Source organism: Bombus bifarius, unplaced genomic scaffold (genome assembly GCF_011952205.1).
Source record: "Bombus bifarius isolate JDL3187 unplaced genomic scaffold, Bbif_JDL3187 scf7180000009565, whole genome shotgun sequence".
NCBI lineage: Eukaryota > Metazoa > Arthropoda > Insecta > Hymenoptera > Apidae > Bombus > Bombus bifarius.
The window spans coordinates 230,336-254,636 of NW_022885198.1; the positions used below are offsets into that span (position 1 = coordinate 230,336).

The 24,301-nt window shown below is 26.7% G+C and overlaps 2 protein-coding genes across 3 annotated transcripts; one reads left to right on the plus strand and one right to left on the minus strand.

Moving 5' to 3' along the window:
* Positions 1 to 107: 107 nt before the first annotated feature.
* LOC117215364 (neurofilament heavy polypeptide-like) lies at positions 108 to 17,465 on the minus strand. Of its 2 annotated transcripts, XM_033461728.1 has the most exons (8): positions 17,202 to 17,465; positions 16,526 to 16,765; positions 13,310 to 13,445; positions 11,241 to 13,227; positions 9,833 to 9,891; positions 8,540 to 8,608; positions 5,294 to 5,412; positions 108 to 1,337 (listed from the first exon to the last, which is right to left on the minus strand). In XM_033461728.1, exons 1-8 carry the CDS (start codon positions 17,286 to 17,288, stop codon positions 1,332 to 1,334), a joined length of 2,703 nt encoding a protein of 900 aa, XP_033317619.1. In that variant the 5' UTR covers positions 17,289 to 17,465; the 3' UTR covers positions 108 to 1,331. The 2 variants fall into 2 exon arrangements, with proteins under 2 accessions (XP_033317619.1, XP_033317618.1); XM_033461727.1 differs by lacking the exon at positions 108 to 1,337 and having other exon boundaries at positions 4,783 to 5,412.
* A 4,124-nt stretch (positions 17,466 to 21,589) lies between these two features.
* On the plus strand, positions 21,590 to 23,690 carry LOC117215376. Its single transcript, XM_033461748.1, has 3 exons — positions 21,590 to 21,990; positions 22,225 to 22,326; positions 22,564 to 23,690. The coding sequence occupies exons 1-3, from the start codon at positions 21,856 to 21,858 to the stop codon at positions 22,894 to 22,896; spliced, it is 570 nt and encodes a 189-aa protein (XP_033317639.1). The 5' UTR covers positions 21,590 to 21,855; the 3' UTR covers positions 22,897 to 23,690.
* The last annotated feature ends 611 nt before the right edge of the window (positions 23,691 to 24,301 follow it).

Consider the following 24,301-nt stretch of genomic DNA (forward strand, 5'->3'; position numbering starts at 1 on the left):
ATATGACCAACAAAATATAAATCATAGCACGCATGTGATGATTTAAAGAACTAAGTTCCCTACATGTATCCATGTATCCCTACGTGTATTCTGAATTTATTCTGAGGTATCGCAATATTTTTTATATCAAAATTTCTATCAAAAAAAGTTCATATAAATGTAGTTATCATTTTTTTATTCAGTTAAAAATAACACTTACACCTTCATAGATACTATGAAGTATGCAATATAATATCTGAAATAATCTAAGTTTACATTTGTAAGTATATTGGCTACTATCTCAGCTTATTGGTAACACATGATAATAATTTACTTTCAATATGTATTTTACATGCTATTCATAAAAATATAGTTGTAATAATAAGATCTAATTATTCAACAGAGTCTTAATTAATATTATGTAAAATACAAGAAAAGAATCACATAGATCTTTTTTACTAATACAGTAGAGACTGTAATGAAAATGTAGAATAATGCAACTTACTGAATACTTTAGTTCTGAAATTGTATAATTGTAGTAACTGAATCATAATACTATAAGTAGTATAATTTTACACATAAGCACTAAATATTTGCAGAAAAAGATACACTCTTTTTTACCTGCTTAAATACAATAATCATTTACACTATATATTTATAATTCAAGTATGAAATAACAAGTGAAGAAAAGCCATTTTAAAATACACTGCATTTCTTAGTTATCTTAAAAAATTCGTGTTTGTTATTTTCGAACTATGTAGTGTAAAAAATATATTTTAATAAAATCACTCTTCTGTTGCTATAGGTCACTTTATATAATATATTCAGTGCCTTAATAATATTAACTCAATTTACATGATATACAACTTATTTTTCACCTTGTACACGCTTATTAACAATATTCTTATTTACAATTGATTGATTCTTTTATATAGAATTTTAAAAATAATAATATACTTAGGTTTACAAAAGGTGACTTTGGGATTATTAATGATGCTTATTTATTAAATGAGTGACTGATGTAAATTATTTACAAATACTTTAACACAACAAATGAATTATAATCACATGTAATCAACTATCTACTATAATGCTTAACAATAAATAATTAGATACAATCATACATAAAGTATTTTGAAATATTGATATTGTCTTCTAGAAGAATGTTATCTTTTCATCTTTATGTTAGGTCACATGTCAAATAAAACAGATATCTCCTCTACATGAGTGCAATTTTTTATACAATTAAACTTTTAATAGATCTTATCTTCATATGATGATAATAGAATAGGAGGTAAGATGAACAGCTATGCACTCTTCATATAAATATGTCAGGAGAACACGCTTTTACTCTATTCCTAAACAAAAAAAAATATGTACGTTTATCATCTTCCAACAGAAATAATATTCAATTAAATTTGTAACATGAACTGTTTCTAACTTCATCATAAGTAAATATTATTAAAAAAAGATTAATTTAGTATTTTATTTAATATTTGTTAAATGACTTTGAACTTTATCTATTACCACTTTTCTTAACAATTTCTTTTAGCAATTATTTCCGATTTCTGCTATATACAGGTATCCTCCGTCTTTCATATTAAACGAATTTGGTTAACGCGGTTCGAGAAATTGGGAAATCCAACTGCCTTATAGAACGGAATGTAGTGGAAATTTATAAGTGCAAGCACCATCATTCGATATTTTTCTTTCGAGCAAACATGTGTCTTATCTCAGATTTACATATGGAATCTTTAAATAGTGAAATTTTTAATTCATTTTTAGTTCGTTAAGTATTAATCCTTTACATTCGAAAGATATTCGCTATAGGAAACTAGCAACCTGAAGCTTTTCTAATAAACAATCGATGATATTTTTTATGACTAACATAAACAGAAATCATACATAAATTAACGAAGTTCAGAAGACAATTTTGCAAGAAAAAAACTCCTTTGTTTAATGGTGTATGATGAAGATTATACAATATTAATGTGTAATATTTTCAATTAATTATTGATTATATTAACAAATATATTTCTCTTAGTTATGAAAAGAAAATTGTAAATTTCTGTTAATTTTTGGAATCTACCCCTATTTTTTGTACTAGAAATCTATAAATTATACTATGTACTAGTTATTGTATACTTTTTGCTTCGCATAACATGAGTTTGAACATAGCAACATCTTTTCGTAACCCAACTACCTTGTTATACGGGGGATACCTGTAATTTTTTGTTTTCAAACTACTTTTGAAGCTGGTTACAATGCTACATAATATGTATGTATTGTGTATGTAATAGAGCTCGTAATTAATATATTCGTACTTTGATTTATGTAGTTTTTAATACGTGAGTAAACTCGTGTATCAAACTATACGAATATACGTGTATTAACATATTCATATTTTATACAGTGAAACCTTTATATTTGTCCGTCCCTATATTTGTAAAATTTTTTCGACAGGAAAATGCTTCGATATTCGTTCAAAAATTGGATGTTTCTTACCAAAAGATTTTTACTGCATGATCGCTCTAGACCTGTGCCATCTGTTTTATAGAATATATCTCTGAATACACCTCTGAATACACATCTCTTAATATATTTTCTTGACCTTGCATGTAGATATTTCCTGGACCTACAATTCTTAAACCTATTTAAGGTAATCTAATACACGCTATGTTCTTCAAGTAGTTACTTGTTTCTCATTCAGCTCTGGCTAGCATCTTCTTAATTCTCAAGTCCTAATATTTGTAAGGAAGGAGGGTGTTCGGAATTGGTTGTTTCGGAATCGGGTGTTGGATTGCCAACGATACGTCAAGGGTAAGAATGAAAAGAACGATACGAAATGAACATGATCAAAACAGGAGGCGAGTGATGAACAAACCATTTAAGTTTATTGTCATAAAACGCAATTAAATTAAGATAACTAAGATAACAAAAGAACTTAAACTAATATTAAATGCCAAAAGGCAGTGAAAGAGCGTACGAGTATGTACAACGATTAAGTTTAACAATTAAGGTCATTTATTGACTCGATTCGAGGCTGAGGACAGATGACTTCCTGTTTCATTAATTCTTTTAAAAGAAAGTCAACTTTATATTCATCCGTTCTTTCAGAAACGGATATATATAACAAAACGGATACGGATGTATATAACAAATATATATAACAAAACTTTTATATATACATATACAAAATATCCCACTGTTTAAGCACATTTACGCAAGTAATTCGCAAAACAAATATATGATATTCTAGGTTGCAGATAGCAATAAAAACGAACATAATTTCGCTCAACAAAGTTTAGTCAAATAGTCGTGTATTTTGGTATAAAAGGAACTAATCTATTAACATTTTCTGATAACAGATGGTTCCCTTTTATCGTAACAATATTTCCAGCATGCTTGAAGAATATCATTTTGATACAATCGGTGTTGCTGATATCATTAAATTTTTTTTAGCAAGTTTTGAAGTTGTTGAATAGGTATTTATTTATGCTTGCCTTCATCATTTATACAGGACGAAACCGACATTATGTTGTTTTTTATTGTTACTTGCAACCTAAAATATCACGCATACATCCTTTTCGCAAATTATCTGCATAAATGCACTTAAATATTCAGGGGCGAGGTGTTTATTATTCACTAATAATTACACGAAATACAAAATCTGAATATGTTAATACATATGTACTCGTGTATCAAAAACTACGCGGATTAAAACAGATATTTATTTAATTACATATATACACATGTATTTTTAATACACATTTGAATCCATTACATTTAGTATATCCGCGCTTCCAATATGTGTAGCGCTGTACCTAATGTTTCTTTGTTTACAAAAGAAAACAAATAATAGATCTAGAAAAACATCTTAATATAAAATGAAATATTTATAATACAAACAAATATTTCGAACATTTGTAGTATAATCATAGCCTGCTTTTTAAACTATATAAAATATGTGGCTATATAAAATATATTTGACACACATGTCACAATGCATCATACAATTATTTTAAATTAGAAAAATATGAATAATTATTTAAAAATTAAGTATTACTTCTGAATTTTTCATATTATTTACAAAATTTGGTTGTGTCATTAAATTATTTTAATGCTTCTATTTAAAAGATATCATACTTAATAAATAATAGACTGATAATAAATTATGAAATATTAAAAACATAAAAAGGGGACTGATTGCAGCAACGATACTGTACATTCATTTTGAAACTTGTTTGAAAGCATATTTAATCCATTAAGCTTAAAAATATTCAATTTTAAAATTAATGATACACATAATTGCTACTAATGTATAAATATTTACATTTTGTAAATTTAAAAGAAATATTCAATTTATAGAAATATTTATTTAGAGTAATTTTATTTTTGAAACTATTGGAAACTTTTAGGTAGTTGTAACTATGAAATTAATTATTTAAATATAAATAATAAACATTTATACAAATATATTAATTACATTATTTTTACGTCATGAGATTATAATGGGGAAAAATAATATTCTTTCATTTAGTTACAACACAATCGCTATAATAAGATTATAGGTACATAATAACAAAATAGAGGAACATTGATGTAATTGTAAAAGAGTATGAATTATAAATAAACTTGTTGATTATGCATTTAAATATATCTCACTATATTATAAAATGTACTACATTTGATGAAAAATTAATATTTATTTTGTACTTTCAAGTTTTTTTAATATGAAATATGTTTAATATTTTCATGTATACAAGAATTGCAATATGAGATAAATATTTAAAATTATTAATCATTCTTTGCGTCGTACAACGTGAAAATGATATTATTAAAAAAATGAATCAACTATTTAAATGCTAAACATTAACATATATATTTGTATCTTTAAAAATGATAAAATATTTCCTAATATTAAAGATCATTTATCATAATTAAATTCAATTGTATTGTTTTCCTTAATACTTTTTATGCATGCTATGACAAAAAAGTTTCTGGATGAATGTGTTACTGTAAATCTAAACTACATATATTTATTTAATTCGAGAATTTTTATGTTTCTAATTATTTAAGAAAATTGTTAACAATAATATTCAAAATATCCAATACAATTAATTTCAAAAAACTCAAAAATACTAGCACGCTGTAAACTTAAGCAGTTGAAATGTTACAATATCAAAATTATGTGTAAGTATTATGTTTCCAAAAGATATTGAATATGCGAATTATGTACATGTTGTAAGGTATAATTTTTATACTATAAAATATGTTCTGCATTTGTTACGGCCAAATTAATTTTATGGTTTACCTTGCGACCCTGTCTTTTAGATGTCTTTCGTGAAACTTTTGACTCTCTAGTATCTTGTACTTGTTTATTGAGACCAAGTCTAAAACGCACAGGCACCTTTGAATCTAGAGTACTTTCATCTGCAAAAAAAACACAGATATATATTTATATAAAAAATACACAAAATGAAAACAATTTATATATTTGTTTCTTTTTATATTATTACTCACCATTATAATATACTATTAGTGTATCTAAATATATCAACCATGTAAATATACTATACAAATGTTCATGCAAGGAATGTTTCAGTCTAGACATGTTAATTCTTATAAAATTTTGCATAAATATAAAACGACGAAATATGTAAAAAATAACTATTTCTCCAAAAAATGTAATTTTAAAGTAGTTAAGTCTATCCTTGGTGTTTTCCTTTCCTAAATGCAATATCAATAATCATAGGACTAATAGTTACAAAAATAAATTGCATATATGAAACTTATTTATTAACGTATCAAACTCAATAAAGTAATAACGTGATTAAAAATATCTTCTTAGTTATTAAATTTTTAAAATATGCCTATGTCGTATCTTTAATCAGCATGAGTTTTTAATTGTCTACATACTAAGCTTTTTCATAATAATTATAGGACATATTGAAAACAAAACATAACAAAATCAACATATACAACCTATAAACTGTTCAAAATATTGAATACTTTGAAGAAATTGATTAAAGTTTGTGTGTATGTACAAAACTAAAGAAATTAATTTACTTCACTAACGTAACAAAATGACAAAAATGTTCATCTATACCTTTGGAATCTATCTACAATGTATTTGTGTGAAGGTGATCAGTATAAATAAAAATATATTTGTATTTTCAACATCTGGAAAATTACATGACCGATTTTAATTATTTCGGGTTCCTAATCCTCTGGATTCTAAAAAACTCAAATATGTGTTGCTTTATTTATGTTTTGTAGAGTTGACTAAAAAATTTCAAATAATATCATAGCAAAATGTATCATTTCCGTAATCTGCATCACGGAACAAGTAAATGTTGTTCAAGACGTCTTTTTTAAACCATTTACCCAAAATTAAAATTTTACTATTTTGTAAATATGTACGTACATAAAAACTTTCTAGCGTATACGAGGAAAACGAAATAGGATCAAGAAATTTAACGATTGGTTTTAACACTTTACCGACCGATAGCCTATTAATCAGCTTTTTGTCGTCGACAATCTTTCTCATTATTGGAGCAGTAATTTGTTATTTAGTACTAAGGTATCTTGCTCAGTTGCATCAGTTGCGTTGCTTTGTAAGCTCCCACAGTTTTATACCAATTCGGAAAACTTACCGTTTGCGATGAACGAAAAGAATGGTATTGGAGAGTCTAAACCGAAACAGAGCCGGCGCCAGGGAGAATCTGCGCCTGAGCTGCCGGTCGGACGTGCGTATGCTGTTAAACCGCTAGCGGTCAGTAAATTGTTAACAAGGAAGTTTGAATAAAAAGATAGGCCAATGGAAAAACATGCTGTCTAAAATAAAATACGTTATTATGTTATATGCACATATACGGGTGCAATCAGCAGAAGATAATCGACTTTACAATACAAAGCCGGCAATGTCAGCATTACAGATCGCTTCGCTGCCTGGTATATTCCGAAGAAATAATTGAATAGCAAACGTAGACCAATAATATGAGCAAAATTGACATTGCGTACCACTAGGTAAGCAGTAAGAAAAGACGAAGTTCGAACGCCCGGGGCGATCGCCTGTCCTTCGTCACCTTCGACTATGGAAAAGCAGGCATCAAACTTAAGAGCGCTATAAATTAAGCCCTCATCCGCATGGTGTGTGAGCCAGCGGTCCTGACATCTTGCGATTGCGATTGCCTGGGTTCTAGGAAGAGATAAAACACAGACCAGCGGCCTCTGACTTTCTGCGTGGCTGCGACACCGAGGGTACTCGGCATTCATTGTACAATCGCCACTACGGACGAATGTAAAAGCAAAACCACGCAAGTTCATCATTTTCCAAGTTTACAGAACGTGCTGTAAACAGATCTACCGTGAATTCGCTTTTAGTGCTTCGTACAAAGCAGTACTGGAAATTATTATTTCTTTGGAAACTTTGCCAGGTCTAAAATGGACATTGTGGACAATAATAAACTCACGTAGGCAGCGTCGCACTAAGTTGTTCCTGTTTTATTCATCTCAGTCCTACCATTCCTTTTAAAACGAGGTATATATGTATCGGTATTGGATAGAGCGTATAAAAATCTCCGACTGACATTGCCCGAGCAAAGCCGATTCTGTCATTACGCCCTGCAGATTGCGCCCGTAACATATATAATTCTGCATTTTTTAGTAAACTAATGTTTTTTAATTGCCAGTTCAGAAATAAAAGTGCGATATGTAAGACATCGACATATGAAGAATAGGTGAACGAACTGATATTTATATCCCATCCATTGAACTATAATGCGGTATTGAGACGATTCTGTTCCGAAAACAGAAAGATATTTGCATATTACCATTCATATTTTATTTATGCCATCAGTTCACATTCAGTACTGTTATCCATTAAATGAAACTTATCCTGCCTTATTATTATATAAAAATAATAAGGAAACATCGTATTTTGTATTCAGAATATTAAAACAGAGAAAAATCTATAAAGAGTATTTAACAGTATCTAAAGTATCAAATTAAATTTAGTCACAAATCAAATATTATTTGAATAAATACACTAATTTAATTGAAAATGACCAAATACTTGAACAAAATATCAAAGATAGGTACAGAAAAATGTTTCGGAAGAAAGTTATAATATATCGCAAAATATAGATCACGCTGATTTTCACAATTATCGGAGATGGATAACTGATTCATTTTGTATTGAATAACGAACAATTTTTTTTAAATTTATGATTAAGTTTCGGATTTTTAAGAAAAAAAGAAGAGTATCATATTTATGAATATTATGGTGACATACAAAATAAAACGACATTATTAAGAAAAGGTATAACACATTAAACAAAAATTTGCGAAACTAAATCTAATCAAAAACTAACTTATTTACACACCGATTATATTATGAACTAAGAAGGCCATTAAAAATTTTCATAAGTAATCAGTATCTATGTGAAAATACATATTCTCAATTTTTTACTTAGGACCATATATATACAAAAATTTGCAATATAATAAGTAATAGAAACAAAAATAATAATAATAAGTAATATAAAAATATACACACCTTCAGAATCGTGTATGTCAGATATTGACCTATGAAGAACCGTAACCCGTCGAACTTCTTTTTGATTAGCTACAAAATAAAAATATGTGAATTAAGAAAATAAATTTAAATATTATATCAAACTAAGAAATGTTTATATTAATTTATAAGAAAAAATTATTGATGTACTTCTAATATTGAAATTTGTTTGTTTTACTGAAATGGTACTATTTACAGATGTTTGATGTCAAATTTTTAATAACTGATATAATGAAGTATGTTTTGAATAATTGATATAATTTGTAATTTAATTTGTAAATTATACATTATATCAAATATCATAAAAGATCATGGTAAACAAAACTTTTTTAAGGGTAAAATATGTCAAAATCAGTTACTAAAATTTCGAATCGATAGCTTAGTAAGCTTTTATCCCATAAATATATATGTATATAAAGTTCCTAAATGTTTACACCTCTACATATTACGCCCTATGCTATTATGTCAAAAATGCATATAATCATATTATTATCATTAATATTCATATTATTATGGTATTCCATTGGGTTTTTCACTATATTAAGGCACAAGTAACAAGAAAAGTTTGGCAATATTCATATACAACAATTTATAAAGAACTAGCTGTTACCCACGACATCGTCCACGTAGAACTGACATGAATTTGACTTCACGATTCGAGATTATTTACAGTCGTTTGTAATGGAAATTCAAAAATCAATATAATAATAGATAACAGAAATCAATATAATAAATAGTATTCAAGAAATATTTGTAGGAAATGACTATCGGCTGTCGACCGGGCAAGACGCAATTATACTATGGAAACCAAGTTGCGTTAATCAAACTTGAGTCGCGTTTATGTTCATTGTTCGGTTCTCTGAGGAGCAAGCATAATAAAATATAGTCTATGTCCATCTAGAAGAAATATAATTTCCAATAATGAAAGAATTATACAAATCGGTTAAATAGTTTCTGCGATTACTTCTGACACACACACATATGTAGGTATCTACGTACAGACCTTCTCTCTTTATGTCAGTGTAAATTCGTATAAATAATTTAGCATTTATATTTGTATAAGAATGATTTTGTTCATTAGCTTGATATCTATTTCTTTCAGAGCATCATGATATATTGAACTATGGATTTTTTTAAAACAAAACACATTCGGTCAACTTCATTGGTCAACAGAAGTGTAACCATTTAGAGGGAATTCAAATGATACAGCTTTTGTCTACAAGTATACAAGTATACAAGTTTAATAGAAATTAGAAATTTTCATGTATTACTTACTTTTTTCATCCGCTTTAACTAAATGTCTTTGATTCACTTTTGCATTACTTTTGACAACTCTGAAAAAAAGATCACATTTTCATATCAAAAATATGTTAAAAATTCCAAAAAGATATATATTAAGAAGAAAATATAGATATTTTCTCTATACAAATATGTATATAACACATATGTATATCACTTATAACTATGTAAACATATTTGTTAAACTGTCCATATAATAACAAAACAAATTGAAGAGTTTCTTGTTTACTTTTGATAATAAATAAATGTGTACGTATTTCATTAGAAAAAGAGAAATGTAATACAAAATAAAAGCAGTATTAAAAGGAAATGTAAATTTTATTTAATTTAATTATGAAATATTTCAGAAAAAACTACTTATTGTTATTGTTATTTATATGTATAATGTCAAATACAAAAATATATAATGAAGTTAAATTTCTCAGAAAGCTTTTATATAATGTAGTTTCAAATACATGTAATTAATCTTTTCTCAGTTATCATAATTACACGACACTTCAATATGTTTAGCAATATTTTATGTCAATAAAAATACATTATGTTAATCTTAATTTATCAGATATAGCATGTATTTTTCATAAATATACCACTTCTCAAGAATATTTATACACATCTTTTTGTAAGTAAAAGTTTAAAAAGTATACAAGATGTCCTATGGAAATAAAGACAATTAAAAAGCTTGAAAAATATAAAGAGATATGCAAAAATATTTTGGACCAAAATTATAGGACATGAAAAATAACTTATAATGCTACTATTTATTTAACTTGTGATAACCTTAAAAAACTGCAAAAAAGTCATAATTAAATTTTAAAAGACTTATATTTTTTATTGCATATTCTTGTATCTAATACTGAAACGTTTCCAAAACATTACTCATTTCTATCTTGCACAAACCACATTTTCAAGATACCAACTTTTAAATTGCATACCATCATGAGTATCACTCTATATAGACCACAAGAAGATTATCCAGTCTGACTTTTTACATCATATATAACTGCTTCAATATAACATAACTGCTGATAACATATTAACTTTGAAAATTTATATCTTAAGAATGACTTACACAAAAGACTCAAGTAGGTAGAAATTTGAAAACACTCCAATATTGGGTATAGTAATATACAATAACAAAGTATGTTTCCATGACTTTCCAAGATTATCATAAATTCAAATAAATATTGACATCATCTGCCTTTCTTAATATCTAACTTTCATCGGAAATATTTTTCCGCATTTTTCATATTTCCGTAAGATTTAATTATATCCATTTAAACTAAATATACTATTAGAAGCTTTTAACTTAAAAAAAAAAAAATAGAAAGATTTTATGTTTCTGTAGTAGAAAATTTAATTCATATAGTATATCATAAATACTTACTCATTAACAACTCCCTTAAAAGCAGACTGTACTAATCTCGCAGACTGAATTGGCACTGTCCTGTTTAATCTTTCTGCTCGTCTTCTACTTAACTCGGTTCGTAAATCACTTTCTTTATCAACTACTAGATCTTCAAAAATGGCATCCATATCCTCACTTGATCCATCCGAAATAACATCTTTACGCTTCTTACACTTCTTATCTTTTCCAATACGTTCAGAAAGAGGAAGTTCATTTTTTAATTTTCCCACTTGATACAATTCCTTGTCGCGTTTCTTCTTCTTTTTTGAGGATCTTTCTTTTTCTGGATTTTGAGTTTCTAAATCTAAACATGAATTAACAGAACTCGTAATAGCAATAGGAGAAGCATTTTCTATGCTTTGTTCAAACTCTTCAAACTCGTAATGAGTATCTAAACATAAATCTGTTTCTTGAATATCATAATCCTCTGTAATTTTGTTAAGTTTTCTTACATTTCCTGTCTGAATATCTCCTTCTTCTAGCGATTCTACCTTCTTACTTGTATTTTCTTTTTTATTTAATTTAATCTTTTTATTTGCATTAATTGGATCTATGGGCTTTGTAGATTCAAATTTTCTTCGTCTGGCTTCTAATACAGGATCATTAATTATATCAGCAGTTTCTTTTTCTATCATAGTAGCATCTTCAAAACTTTCTTCTTTATGTTTTGTTTTTACACGATTTATTTCTGGAGATACCCTACTTTTAATTATCGGGGATGATTCCTTGGCATATGATGGACTACATGTTCCATCTGGAGTAATAGATCGTGGTCCATGTTTTCGAGATAGTTCTTTAGGCGACCATCTTGGAGATCTTTTTCGTCTAGGAGATAGACGAGGTGAATTCCTAGGTGATGACCATGGTGATCTACGTGGTGATAATCTTGGTGACCTCGATCGCGGTGACATTCTTCGTGGTGATATTTTTGGTGACATTAAACGTGACGATCCTCTTCGAGGGGACAACCCAGGAGATTTTGATTTAGGTGATAATCTACGCGAGGGTGATATTCGTCTTGGAGATATTTTAGGTGATCTTGATCTTAGCGGTGACCTAGATTGAGGAGATAATCTCAATGGCGAAAATCTTGGAGAACGTGAACGTGCCAACCTCGGAGACTTAGTTATGGATATTTTAGGTGAACGTATTGGTCTAGGAGATCTGGAATGCGGCGAAAGTTTCGGAGATCTTCCTCTTGGAGACAGACATCTCTTAATAGGTGATCTCATTGGAGACTTATTTGGAGATCTACGTGGTGATAATCGTGGTGATCTTGATCGTGATGAAAGCTTAGGTGATCGTGATCGCGGAGAATAACGTACTGGAGACTTTCGAGGCGATCTATACCTAGTCATTTCTCGCTGAGATTTTTTTGACTGCCTACTAGGTGATCTTCTAGGAGATCTTCTAGGTGATTTCTTTCTTGATCGGGATCTTGGTGATAATGATCTACGTTTTTGTGAAATTCGATTAACTGTATGTGGAGATATAGATCGTCTTTCACTTTTTATGATGATTGTTGCTGGTGCTGGACTATAACTTTCTTTTCGAATATTGCTATCTTCTGTTCTGTTTTTCTGGCTTATATTCCTATTTATCTCATCTTTTTTCATAGATTCTCTGTTTTCTTTTTTGTTACTTTTCTTTTCTTTCCTTTCGGACGGTTTATCAACATTCATTTCTCTTTCCATTTCATCCATTAAGCGCTCTAAGCTATCTTCCTCTTCAAGATCAGCCATTATAATGATATCATCATCATCATCATTGACTCCACCTTGATCTTCCTCAGCCTTTTTTAAGTTTTCCACAGTTTCCATCTGATTTTCAACCATTGTGGATATTTTATCACCTACACCATCTTTCTTAACATTTTCTGATTTTGTAACTGTATTTTTTTGTTCTTTATTATCTTCTTCGTCGGAACCACTTCCATTATCTTTGAAACGATGAAATTTTGTTACTTCTAAAAATATTATTTTTATATAGTATTTAAGAGAAAACGTAAAAGACATGACTATTATTTATATTAGATTATTTTTACATACCAGTAGAATAAGACTCAATACTGGGAACAATTTTTTCTACTGAGCAAGCTAAATCAGTTTGCTGCAGCACAGGACGTTCATCTAGAGGAATTATTGCTATCAAATTTGGATTACGTGGACTTTGATAATATACATTCTGTAAACAATATGTAATATTTAAATAAAACTCATAGAATATTTGCTAATAAAAAAACTTAACTTTATATATAAACTAAATATTTGTAATAAAAATTTAATCTATACTCTTTTCTTTATAATTGTATTCATTTCTACCATTATTTAAACTATTATTCAAGTTACTTATGTCTCTCATATTGTAAACAACAAATACTGAAATATGAATTTTGATTAATAATTCTCGACTTCATAAACTAAAATTTCATCAAAATTCAAGATCAAATATTGTGTATATTATATTAGATTGTAATTTGTATCATAATGAAACAAATTTCAATTTTTAAAAGTATCAATTATCTGTGATATAATCAAAAAAATACTTCAAAATAAGTCAAGGTAATAAAGACTTTGAAAATGAACTGAGCTGAGTTAAGCAAAGTTAAACACATAGAGATATCTGCTATCTGATATAACAAATTTCACTAAAAATATCAAAAGTTATGTGCAATTGAATTATATTCATGATATGTATTTTAAATAAAAAAAAATTATAGTATGCATTAAACAATAATTTTGTAAGAACTTCATAACATGCATGTTATTAAAGATATTTTTAAATAGAGAAAAATTATATTTTATATTGTTTGTATACAATATATTCTGTATAATTAAATTAGTTTTTTATTAAGTTATAATATTATGATTAGACTGCAGATTTTTATGCATTTACAGAAAATTTTAAAATGTATATGCAAAGAATATATGAAATACTGAAAATAGAACTCTCGTCGTAATATTTAGTAGGTAAAACATATCTCTACATAGGTATCACTTCTTTAGTTATGTTCAATGCTATGCTACATAGTGTTGAAGGAGGCTAAGGGAAAAAAGTGAGGATCAGGTTAAGGGTGAAAGCATGAAAATTTAAGGAAGAGGTAAAAAGGGAGGTGAAAAAGAATCTAGTGAAGGAATGCCTCCACGGAGGAAAGAGAAGAATATCTGAGAATGAACAGGATTAACACAGCAAGAATACAGTTAAGAAGGAAAAGAGGGGAAACATGTCAAGGAAATTAAAAGAGAAACAAAAAGATACGAAAACAAGTGCAATACAATAAGATTATGCAATTAAAATATAACCAAAGATACAACTATATAAAGACTGTACAACTGCCCAAATACTTAAGTAGAGAAGGAAAAGAAGAAAGTCAGCAATTGCTGGCGCAAGTAAGATGTGGATTGATGGAGACACGGAACAGATACTGGAAGGAAACTGAAAAAGGTGAAAATGAAAAAAGAAGTGCGAGGAAGTAGAATGGGGGATCAGTACATGGAAGATAGTAATGAAACAACACACAAGGCTATAGACTGGATAAGGAAGTTGAATAAAAACAAGCAAGAAAGAGCAAGGAGAGAAGGGTATCTAGGGCAATAGGCTAATTCAGAAATGTGATGTAAAAGAATTTAATAGAAAATGACGAATTAATTTAGAAATATGCGTGTGAATGAATCAAAAAATTCTATATTAATACTCCAAAAATAAAAAAATGTATTATCATAACATCCCTTTTTTAAAAAAGAATAATCGATATTTTAGATAATTTTGAAAAATATCTAAAAAAGAATTCTAATTCAGAAAAATTCACCTGTATATGAAATAAGTTATTACTAACTAACACTGATGTTTTTAAAATTTCAAAAACTATTTTACACAAAAATTTTTTTAATGAGAAATACGAAATATTTGTAAATAATTCTTTCATAAGGTTTCTAAAACCTTCTATAGTTTTTATAAAACTGATAAATTTACTCTTTACATTTAATTATTTTGTAATAACAGTTAGATATATATATATATCTATTATTATATATCAATATTGAAAGCATTAATTTAAAACTAACAAAATAGACCAATATTATTTGACATACATAGTTAAAGCATAATATTTAAATATTATACTTTATTTTATTAAATATATAAAATATACAATTACTTCAAGAAACTCATTTTACATAAAAGATATATTTTCTTTAATGGGAACATCATTAAGGTGTTGATATAAGATTATATATTATGTAAAATATTGTTAAGTTATTGATATTATAAGATATATTACTTTAATTTTATTCACAAATGAGATCTTTTATGTAATTCTATTTTTGTTTGCACTGTAAATTGCTAATCACTGTAAAAAAAGTAGAGACTGAAAATAATAGAAAACTTTTGAACAATTCTTATTTTTCAATATTTTAATTCTTAAAGTTTAAAATAATATGATTTTTTACATTAGAATATTATTCTGAAATATTTCTATTAAAAGTAAATATATTTTGATGTATTTATGAACAATTGAAATGCAAAATATATAGTTATAATATAAGTAAATTTAATATTCTATCATATGAAACTTTGTACACAAAATTACCTAAGTATACAAAATTTTATATATTTGATTGTAATATAAATAACTCCGGTTAAATAAAGAAAAATATTCAGTTTAATCGAATTGATTTATGTTACAACCTAAAGTTGCCTTCTAATAATAATAAACTTCAAAACAATCTTATTCAATATTTTTGCCTTTACAAGATTTTAAAAAGAATTTACATAAAATGAGCATATACATTACATTATTTCAAAATTAGAATGTTTAAATTTTAAATAATCTATTCTTTATAAAATTTATTGTAAGACATATGTTATTCTTTGTTCATAATCTTACATACATAATTGTCTTAATAACATAATATTTCTTTTTAATTACTAATTAATCAAAATTGAAAACAAAGATAGTTTTCTATCTTCTATTCTATATAAAAAGTTTCCATTTTCCTGTAATGGATAATAACATCAATAATGACTGGATAAAATATATAGAAACCTCTATTGTCTTAGGTAGATTTTAAATAAATTTCACAGTAAAATATTTAAAATGGCTTGATAAACAATTAAATTAATATTTATAAATTATTTTATCTCAACATACATTGCTAAAAAATATATAGCAGCTGATTGTTAAAAATTAGATGCAGTCAGATTAGGGCTAACAAAATTTCTAAAATGTCAATTCATAAGTATCATAGCTATAATTAAAAACTTACGCCATTCTGTCGCTGTTGCATTCGGTTATGAAAATATCCTCTTCGTAAAGGTCGTTGACTCTTATACGATGTGTGAGATGTTTGTATTACATCTGAAACAGTTTTCTGTGGTGGGGGTTGCTTTTTATTATGTACAGTGTCTTTAGTCCTTAATGATTGAAGAGCCGCAAGTCTTAAAGCTTCCAAATCTTCGTCATCCTCATCATCATTCTTTGTATTTTGTTGGGAAGGTATAATCATCTAGATGAAACAATAAATTTAATTTCAATATATGAAACACACATCTAAAATTTTTCAGTAATAAACATAATTACATAATTTTATAACAACATATTACTCTAAACATTAAAAGTAAAATATAACAATACCATTATTATATATATCAACATAATAAAATTGTTTACACAAACCGTTTTCTAACAAACAGTAATTAAACAAAATTATAATACACAGTACTTCCTTTACAATATTGTTTAATGATATATATATGAACAAGTTTAGTCACTATCGAAACAAAAAACATTATAAATTAATTTATGCATTATTAATTTTTAAATAATTTTGGGGTATCTTTAACATATAGTTTGTGACGACGTTATATACATTATATATTCAATTAATAATTAAATAATAAAGTATGTTCATTTATTAATTATTATAATATATTTGTGCTTACCTTTTGACGATAATCCATTTTATCCAAGTTGTAATTGTAGAAAAATCTGCAGTTGACACCAGTAACAGGAAGGTCCAGCAATTGCATTAATAACTTTATACGTTGCGCGTAGAATATGATTTTATCTCACAAATAATCACAATTTGTATTACAAGTACATCGCAAAATTAAGCATTCCTTTTGATCAATCTTTTGATAATTATAAATCCTACGGACAATGTTGCACACTTTGTTACCCCCCACCACATATAAATAAAAATGGCGTGAGCGCTCATAAAATCAAAGGTCTTCGATCTACATATTACACGATGTACGACCAGCTATAGATTTCTTATTCTCTGTTAAGTCCATTTTCATTAATTTTATGTAATGTACTTTCATAAAAGTTATAACTTTTTTCTTGAATAGAAATATGGTTAGTACTATATCAATTATGAAATTATTAATCACATTTCAAATTAATCAGTTTAATAACATTTAGTTCACAATGATGATATATTACTCTAAATGTAAATTTAACTATAAAAACTACAGCAGAAATCGCAAACGGTAATTTTTTAAATTATACATATAACACTAAATTATTATTACATATTTATATGTATATATATGATTATATTTTTTATTATAATAAAAAATAAATACTTTTCGATTATCATACGGTGTATGTTATGAAATAATTACTAAAATTACACATATATTATATACATATATTAAGTTAGAATGTTTTTCAAAAATTTGTAAGAGTAAACCAACGAATGTTTAAATATATCTTTAAAGCAAAAACTTTAGGTATTCCTTTTACTTGTATGAAATTAATAAATGTAGCCTTAATTATTATCTTTATGTCTGCTACTCAATAAATAAACTATGTATATTTTTATATTTAATGACGATATATTTTTCCTTTTTATTTATCTATACAAATTTTATACTCACATTATTTTATATATATTAAATACATATTTATATTTACTTTGAAAATTATTTACGTTTTAAATCTTAAAACGAAATAAGGTTTTTTATTCTTTTAAATAATGAGATTAGATAATCGTTTAATACAATCTTTATGAAAGGAATCATTTATTGGATTTTTGTATTATTTAGAATTCAGTTTCTTTCATTGCATTAACAATAAGTTAAAGAAATGCTATTATGTTTAGTAGGCGTTATAGTGGGTAGTATTATGATTAGGTTTAAAATATAATTGCAATTAATTTTTTATAGGTTATAAGGATAAAATTAAGTAACAAATAGGAATGTCTTATATTTATACATGTAGCTTCCTATCATAGGTACGGCTATAAAACAGATATCTCCGATTAAGATTTTGTTTGATATAATGATATTAATATGCATATTATGGATACATAATATAATTATACGTATATAACATAAATTTAAGTCTTAAGCTCGGTCTCCACCGTTTAAGAAGTATGCAGATGTGAAACTGAAAATTTTTAGCATATTTTACAAGTTAGTATAATGCCATATTGCTTCTATCCGTAATCTGATTGGTCTGCACAGATAAGCATTGAACTGAAATTTGTTGAACATTAGTTTGTACTAGCGTAATCGGCCGCTTAACGGCAGCCAGAGAATAAAACACTCCAAACGTAATCCAATACTCACGATTCAAAATCCCGCTACAATATGGTCGATACACACCTGCAGTTATTGCAACTAGCAGCTCTACTCATTGAACGAATTGTAGATAGAGACAACATGGCATCAAAGTAAAATGCCAAATACGCTAAAAACGCTCAACTTTACATACTTTTGAACCGCTGGATTCCTAAAGTTAAGACTTTCATTTTTTTGTTTCAACGCATTGGAAACTGTTAAATTGTAATAAAAAAAGCAAAAGTTCGTTAAACCGAAATTCTGCCATCAAATGCGCTAAAGAAAACTTGACTAACAATATAAGTAGACTCAGAGGAAATTTCCTTCCTGCTATTAGCTTTTATGGACAATCACTTTATTGAGAATATGTTATATAACTCTATCCAAACTCCTCCAATGCAAACAGTTATGTTCTTTACCTAAAATGACTCCTATTCATTATTTTTAATATGGTTCAGTGGAGATTTTCTTCTATCGATGACACTCATTTTTTTGCATCTTGAGTCATGTTTATGTCTTATTCCGATAAATGTGTTAAATACATAAATAACTATGAGAAATGATCCTGAAGCTCCTTTGAATATGATACCTATTATAGTTACATAAATGCAAACATTGCAAACATTTTATAATACAGTTGCTAAAATTTTCCTGGAAATATATGTAATCCATCATATATTTTTTATTATTTATTTTTATTGATCAACTGTTTGACCATCTTGAATTATATCATAATATACAAAATGTTAGAAAAGAATGTTCTAAGATCATGTAATCTTAGTATCTATTGAGAGAAATAAGAAGTTTCTAATTAACATATTTAAGTCTTAAACTCAGTTCTTTTGGTGTCATATCAAGCTTTATGTCTATGACATTTTTCAATCAAAGAATAGAGATAAAAGAAAATGTAATTTTCAAAATAAAAGTTCTGAAGCATGATAATAAGCATCATACAGTTTTTCATATGCACATCTTACTAAGAAGGGATAATTTCAACTTACATCATACTGATTGCAATGAAATTTAGGAATGATAATAGATTTACATATAAAATAAACATATCTGTAATTTTAGTCACAAATAGCGAACTAATTATAAAAAATGCATAATGCATTTTAAGTTTGAACAAACCATATGTTGCTGCATTCAAGTATTACAGCAGATCATTCAACAGTGATTGTGACTTAGCGACAATCATACAGGATTTGGAACTTTTGTGTCTCAGGTTTGTATTTAGTTGGGAGAACTTCTTTCTCAGAATAATTACATCATATGTTATAATTATGGAAATCTGAATTATTTCTGAATTAATAATATCTGAATTAATAATATAAAAATATTTACACATGTAATTTAAAGTATACAGGATAGGTAATACAATGTTATTCTTAGAATACACTTGTACAAGCTGCACATACAAACAGATGAAATTTATCAAAAAAGTAATCGAAACAAATTTATATAACCATGAACATTTCACAAAAGAAAACTATTCACGTGAACTATTATAACTACATGTATATACCGCATATATACATGTATACATATACAACTTCTCCGCGAAGTTGATGTCATACAAATTTTATCATCTGTTTATATACAAATGTTTATAGTTGATCATATATTAATGAATGTATTTTTATAACGTCATTCCAAATACTCAGGCTTCGGTTTTCTCGAAGAGCCCCCGCATACAGGTTTAAAACTTACAAATTTCCTCTCTACTTACAATTTACATTTCAAAATATCATAAAGTCATTTGCTACGACCTACGACTTGTACGAGGTAACCTGTGACTGCAGCTTATGCGTCGTTCGGTTTGAAGATCACTGTGTCGACCCCGTTGGTCGAGCTGCTCTACTTTTGTTCATGTAAGGAGATTTTTTCATGCACAGGGATATTTTGTCAATAACTAAACAACCAAGCCGAAAACGCAGTCTTTTTATTTTTTACTTTTATCTTAGTCTAGCTTCAAGAATCATCCTTTAAATTTATTTGCACCTGTAGTCGAACATCCCGTATGTATGATACTATACAGTATATTAAGCACATATCCATAAAAAAGTTACATTGTATAATTGAATATGTAACGCATTATGTAATACCATGGAATATAAAGTAAAATGAGTTAGAATTAATTAGAAATTTTCTTTGTAATGATCGATATAAAAAGTATTACTTAAAGATTTTATTCAGTTTGCGAGAAGTTAATCTATCGCATTCATGTTCTAGCAAGGTATTTAAATTACATTAGCTTAATCTATTTACAATTTACATATATGGTACGAGGCAGCATATTAAGTATTAGTATTAGTAATTACTAATTATAATTTATTTTAAATTACATTAAATTATTTTTTAATGTTTTTTTGAAAGAGAATTTTTTAAATATATCTTTTTAAAATACAAAATATGAGAAATAGAATGAAATTATATAAATTTCTACAACTTATTTCTTTTTATTTAAATTATGTTAAATATTGAAAAGTCTTTTCATGATGAGACGAACATCGCATGATTGATTTAGATTTAATTAAAAAAAAACTTTATTAAAAATTAATTATAAATATCACACTAAGCAAATTATCATTATTTGACTTTAATATAATAAATTAATTTCTTCTGGTGGGATTAATATTCCAATTAGTAAACTTATATCTTTTTAATCCATTCCTTCTTTAATCTATTTTTCTATAAAAACATCATACTTTTTTTGAAATTATGAATCCATTCAAAATTATTAAATCTCTGATCCATATACATATGTAAATCATCTTAAATCTTATTGTTAATGACTAGGATGCTCTAGATTCTTATTATTAATGTCTTTTATAATGTTTAAAAACTTTATTTTCTATCGGAGTGTGCGCACAATTTACCCGAACACGGATTCCTCAAGTTGTGCATGTCCTCATGTCTTTCTAATGTTCTATGAATTCTAATATCTCTAAAACGGGATAAAATAAGTCTATTCTTATATATTATTGATTAGTATTTAGTAGAAACAGTTAGACTATAGACATTTGATAAAATGTCTCAAGACTACATTCACGCGTGCGAAAGGGCGGAATTGTTAGGATTGCCGATACCTAGTGAAGAAGAATGGAAAGAGACCCAAAGAATAGAAGCCGAGAAAATTAATAATGATAAAGATGAAGTGATCGAAGTAATTATAATTTTATCTTTTATTAAACAAAAATCAAATTAATGTACATTTTTATGCATTATAAGTACAGTGTTAATGAGTTCTAATTTCTACTACTGTAAGTTTAATGCTAATAAGTTTCTTTTTAGCCTCTATGTTTCTCTTATTTGGAATGTAATTAATTAAAACAAAGTTCTTACATAAATTTCAAATTAATAATTTGTCAATATATTATCAGTTTAATATAATTTATAGAATCTGGATTCTTCTAATGAAGCTGCGCATCGAATAGGTGGTGGATTAGATGAATTAAATAGTATTCTCAGTGTTACGCAGAAGAAGATTAACAGATTCAAGGTTAAACACTTTTACCTAATATCATTATTTTATGACATTCATTTTTTATTTATTATTCTTTAATAAAAACAACTTTAATGATTATATCTAAACAATCATTGTCAAGTACAACAAGCATTTCTTAACATCTTAGTTTAACAACTAGTTAGTTTAACACTTAGTTTTCTTAACAACTAGTTTATTATTATATAAACTATATTATATAAACTAACTTTATAACATGAAAGTATTTTACAGTCTGTTTGTGGCAGTTTGGGTACTCTATTGAAAGTAAGAGTTGGATCCAAAAACAACACACCAAATCATAAGTTCGTTGAACGAAACCATAAAGAGACAAAAGAAATTGGTTCTGAAACATCTATGAGTGAAGAAAACTTGATAGTAGAATTATCCAATGACAAGAAACACATAGAAAACACAGAAACTAATGCAGTAATGCCAAAAACAATCAATCTCAATGAAAAGATGGGATCTCATTTGGATAAGTTAGACTCTCTCATCACTAAAGCAGAAAGTGCTCAGTACAGCATGCAGTATCAAACAAAACAGATGAAGAAATTCTTGAAGTAATTCTTCACAGGCAAAAGTAGTATTCTATTCTAATATTATCAGGTCTCTTCGAAACTAACTCATTATTCATAGTACCATGCTTGAAAAACCATACAAGTTCAAATCTGTATTGTGTTATGCATGGTAAAGATAGACATAGATAATAGACTGATAAATATACAAAGATCACTAAATTACTATAATATTTATCAAATATATGATAATATACAAATGAGTAATGGACATTTTACATTCTGAGAAAACAAATATTTATTTTGCTTGACTGCTTATTACACTTTAACTGCATATCAATGCGTTATGTATATATATTTATTATACATATGTATATTTAATATATATTTAATATCATATGCATTATAATATATATTTAATATACATATGTCCATACATAAGCATTATTGCTTTTCTAAAATCTTAAGACACACTCAATAAAATGAAGTAATAACATTAAGGTGACTGGATAAAACTTGTTCTTCCTAATATTTTCATTAAATCATATTCATGTGATCTATTCCCATAATACAATGACAATTAAATTTTTTTTACAAACATGAAACACAAACACAAACAATTTATCAATATTCAAGCAGTTATAAGTTAAAATTGCTTCTTTCTATGAAAGAAATATTAAAACAATCAGTGTTAATATTAGCTATCAAATGGATAGTATATGTGTATATATTTTTCGTTAATAATTTTATTATAAATTGATATAATTATAATTGCAGTTATTGCATTGTAAACATAACTAATTATAGTATAGTATGCTTATTTAGCTAATTTTAAATTTTAGATATAATATTCTTCCTGTTTTTTCTAATTGTATGTTATAAATTATAATTTTTCATTAATTTATATTGCAAATCTCAATAAGTAAAGGAATTTATTTCCTGCTGTATGTTGTACTTAAATTTATTCAAATTGTTAATATATTTATCTTAAAATATTTAAATTTTGTATAAAGATTGCTTTAGAAACAGCTCAGATTTTACAATATTGTGAGCTTATGTAGTTAAGATAATTATATACATTATATTATTTACTTATGTTACATCAAAGTGAACATATATCTAATATCAAAAATGTTATATCTTGTTGTTAATTGTCTTTAAAAATGCATAATATTTAATATCTATTTTGTTAACTGAATATATTTTAGGCAAAAATATTAATTTTAAGCAAAAGTGAACAATTCTTCTTAACATTAACAATAAAAGAATTCACAGAAAAATTAATAACCTTATAAAATGCAATTGTTACAAATAATTTATTATTGTTATAAAGATGTTGCAGTACCTGAGATCAGGTATTAGACAATATTTACGTGCCATGTACATACAATAATGTGAGTACATATTATATACGTACATAGTATGGGTTGTTAAAAAACGGTGAATTTTCTTTT

What these genes read in the sequence shown, in the direction of transcription:
- LOC117215364 (XM_033461727.1), bottom strand. Translation starts at nt 17,288, where the DNA reads ATGCAATTGCTGGACCTTCCTGTTACTGGTGTCAACTGCAGATTTTTC. An exon ending in AGTTAAAGCGGATGAAAAAA is followed by an intron (nt 8,609 to 9,832) that starts GTAAGTAATACA and finishes TTTATTTTGTAG; the next exon opens with CTAATCAAAAAGAAGTTCGA. An exon ending in TGACATACACGATTCTGAAG is followed by an intron (nt 5,413 to 8,539) that starts GTGTGTATATTT and finishes TTTTTTTTGCAG; the next exon opens with ATGAAAGTACTCTAGATTCA.
- LOC117215376 (XM_033461748.1), top strand. Translation starts at nt 21,856, where the DNA reads ATGTCTCAAGACTACATTCACGCGTGCGAAAGGGCGGAATTGTTAGGA. An exon ending in ATAAAGATGAAGTGATCGAA is followed by an intron (nt 21,991 to 22,224) that starts GTAATTATAATT and finishes TATAATTTATAG; the next exon opens with AATCTGGATTCTTCTAATGA. An exon ending in AGAAGATTAACAGATTCAAG is followed by an intron (nt 22,327 to 22,563) that starts GTTAAACACTTT and finishes AGTATTTTACAG; the next exon opens with TCTGTTTGTGGCAGTTTGGG.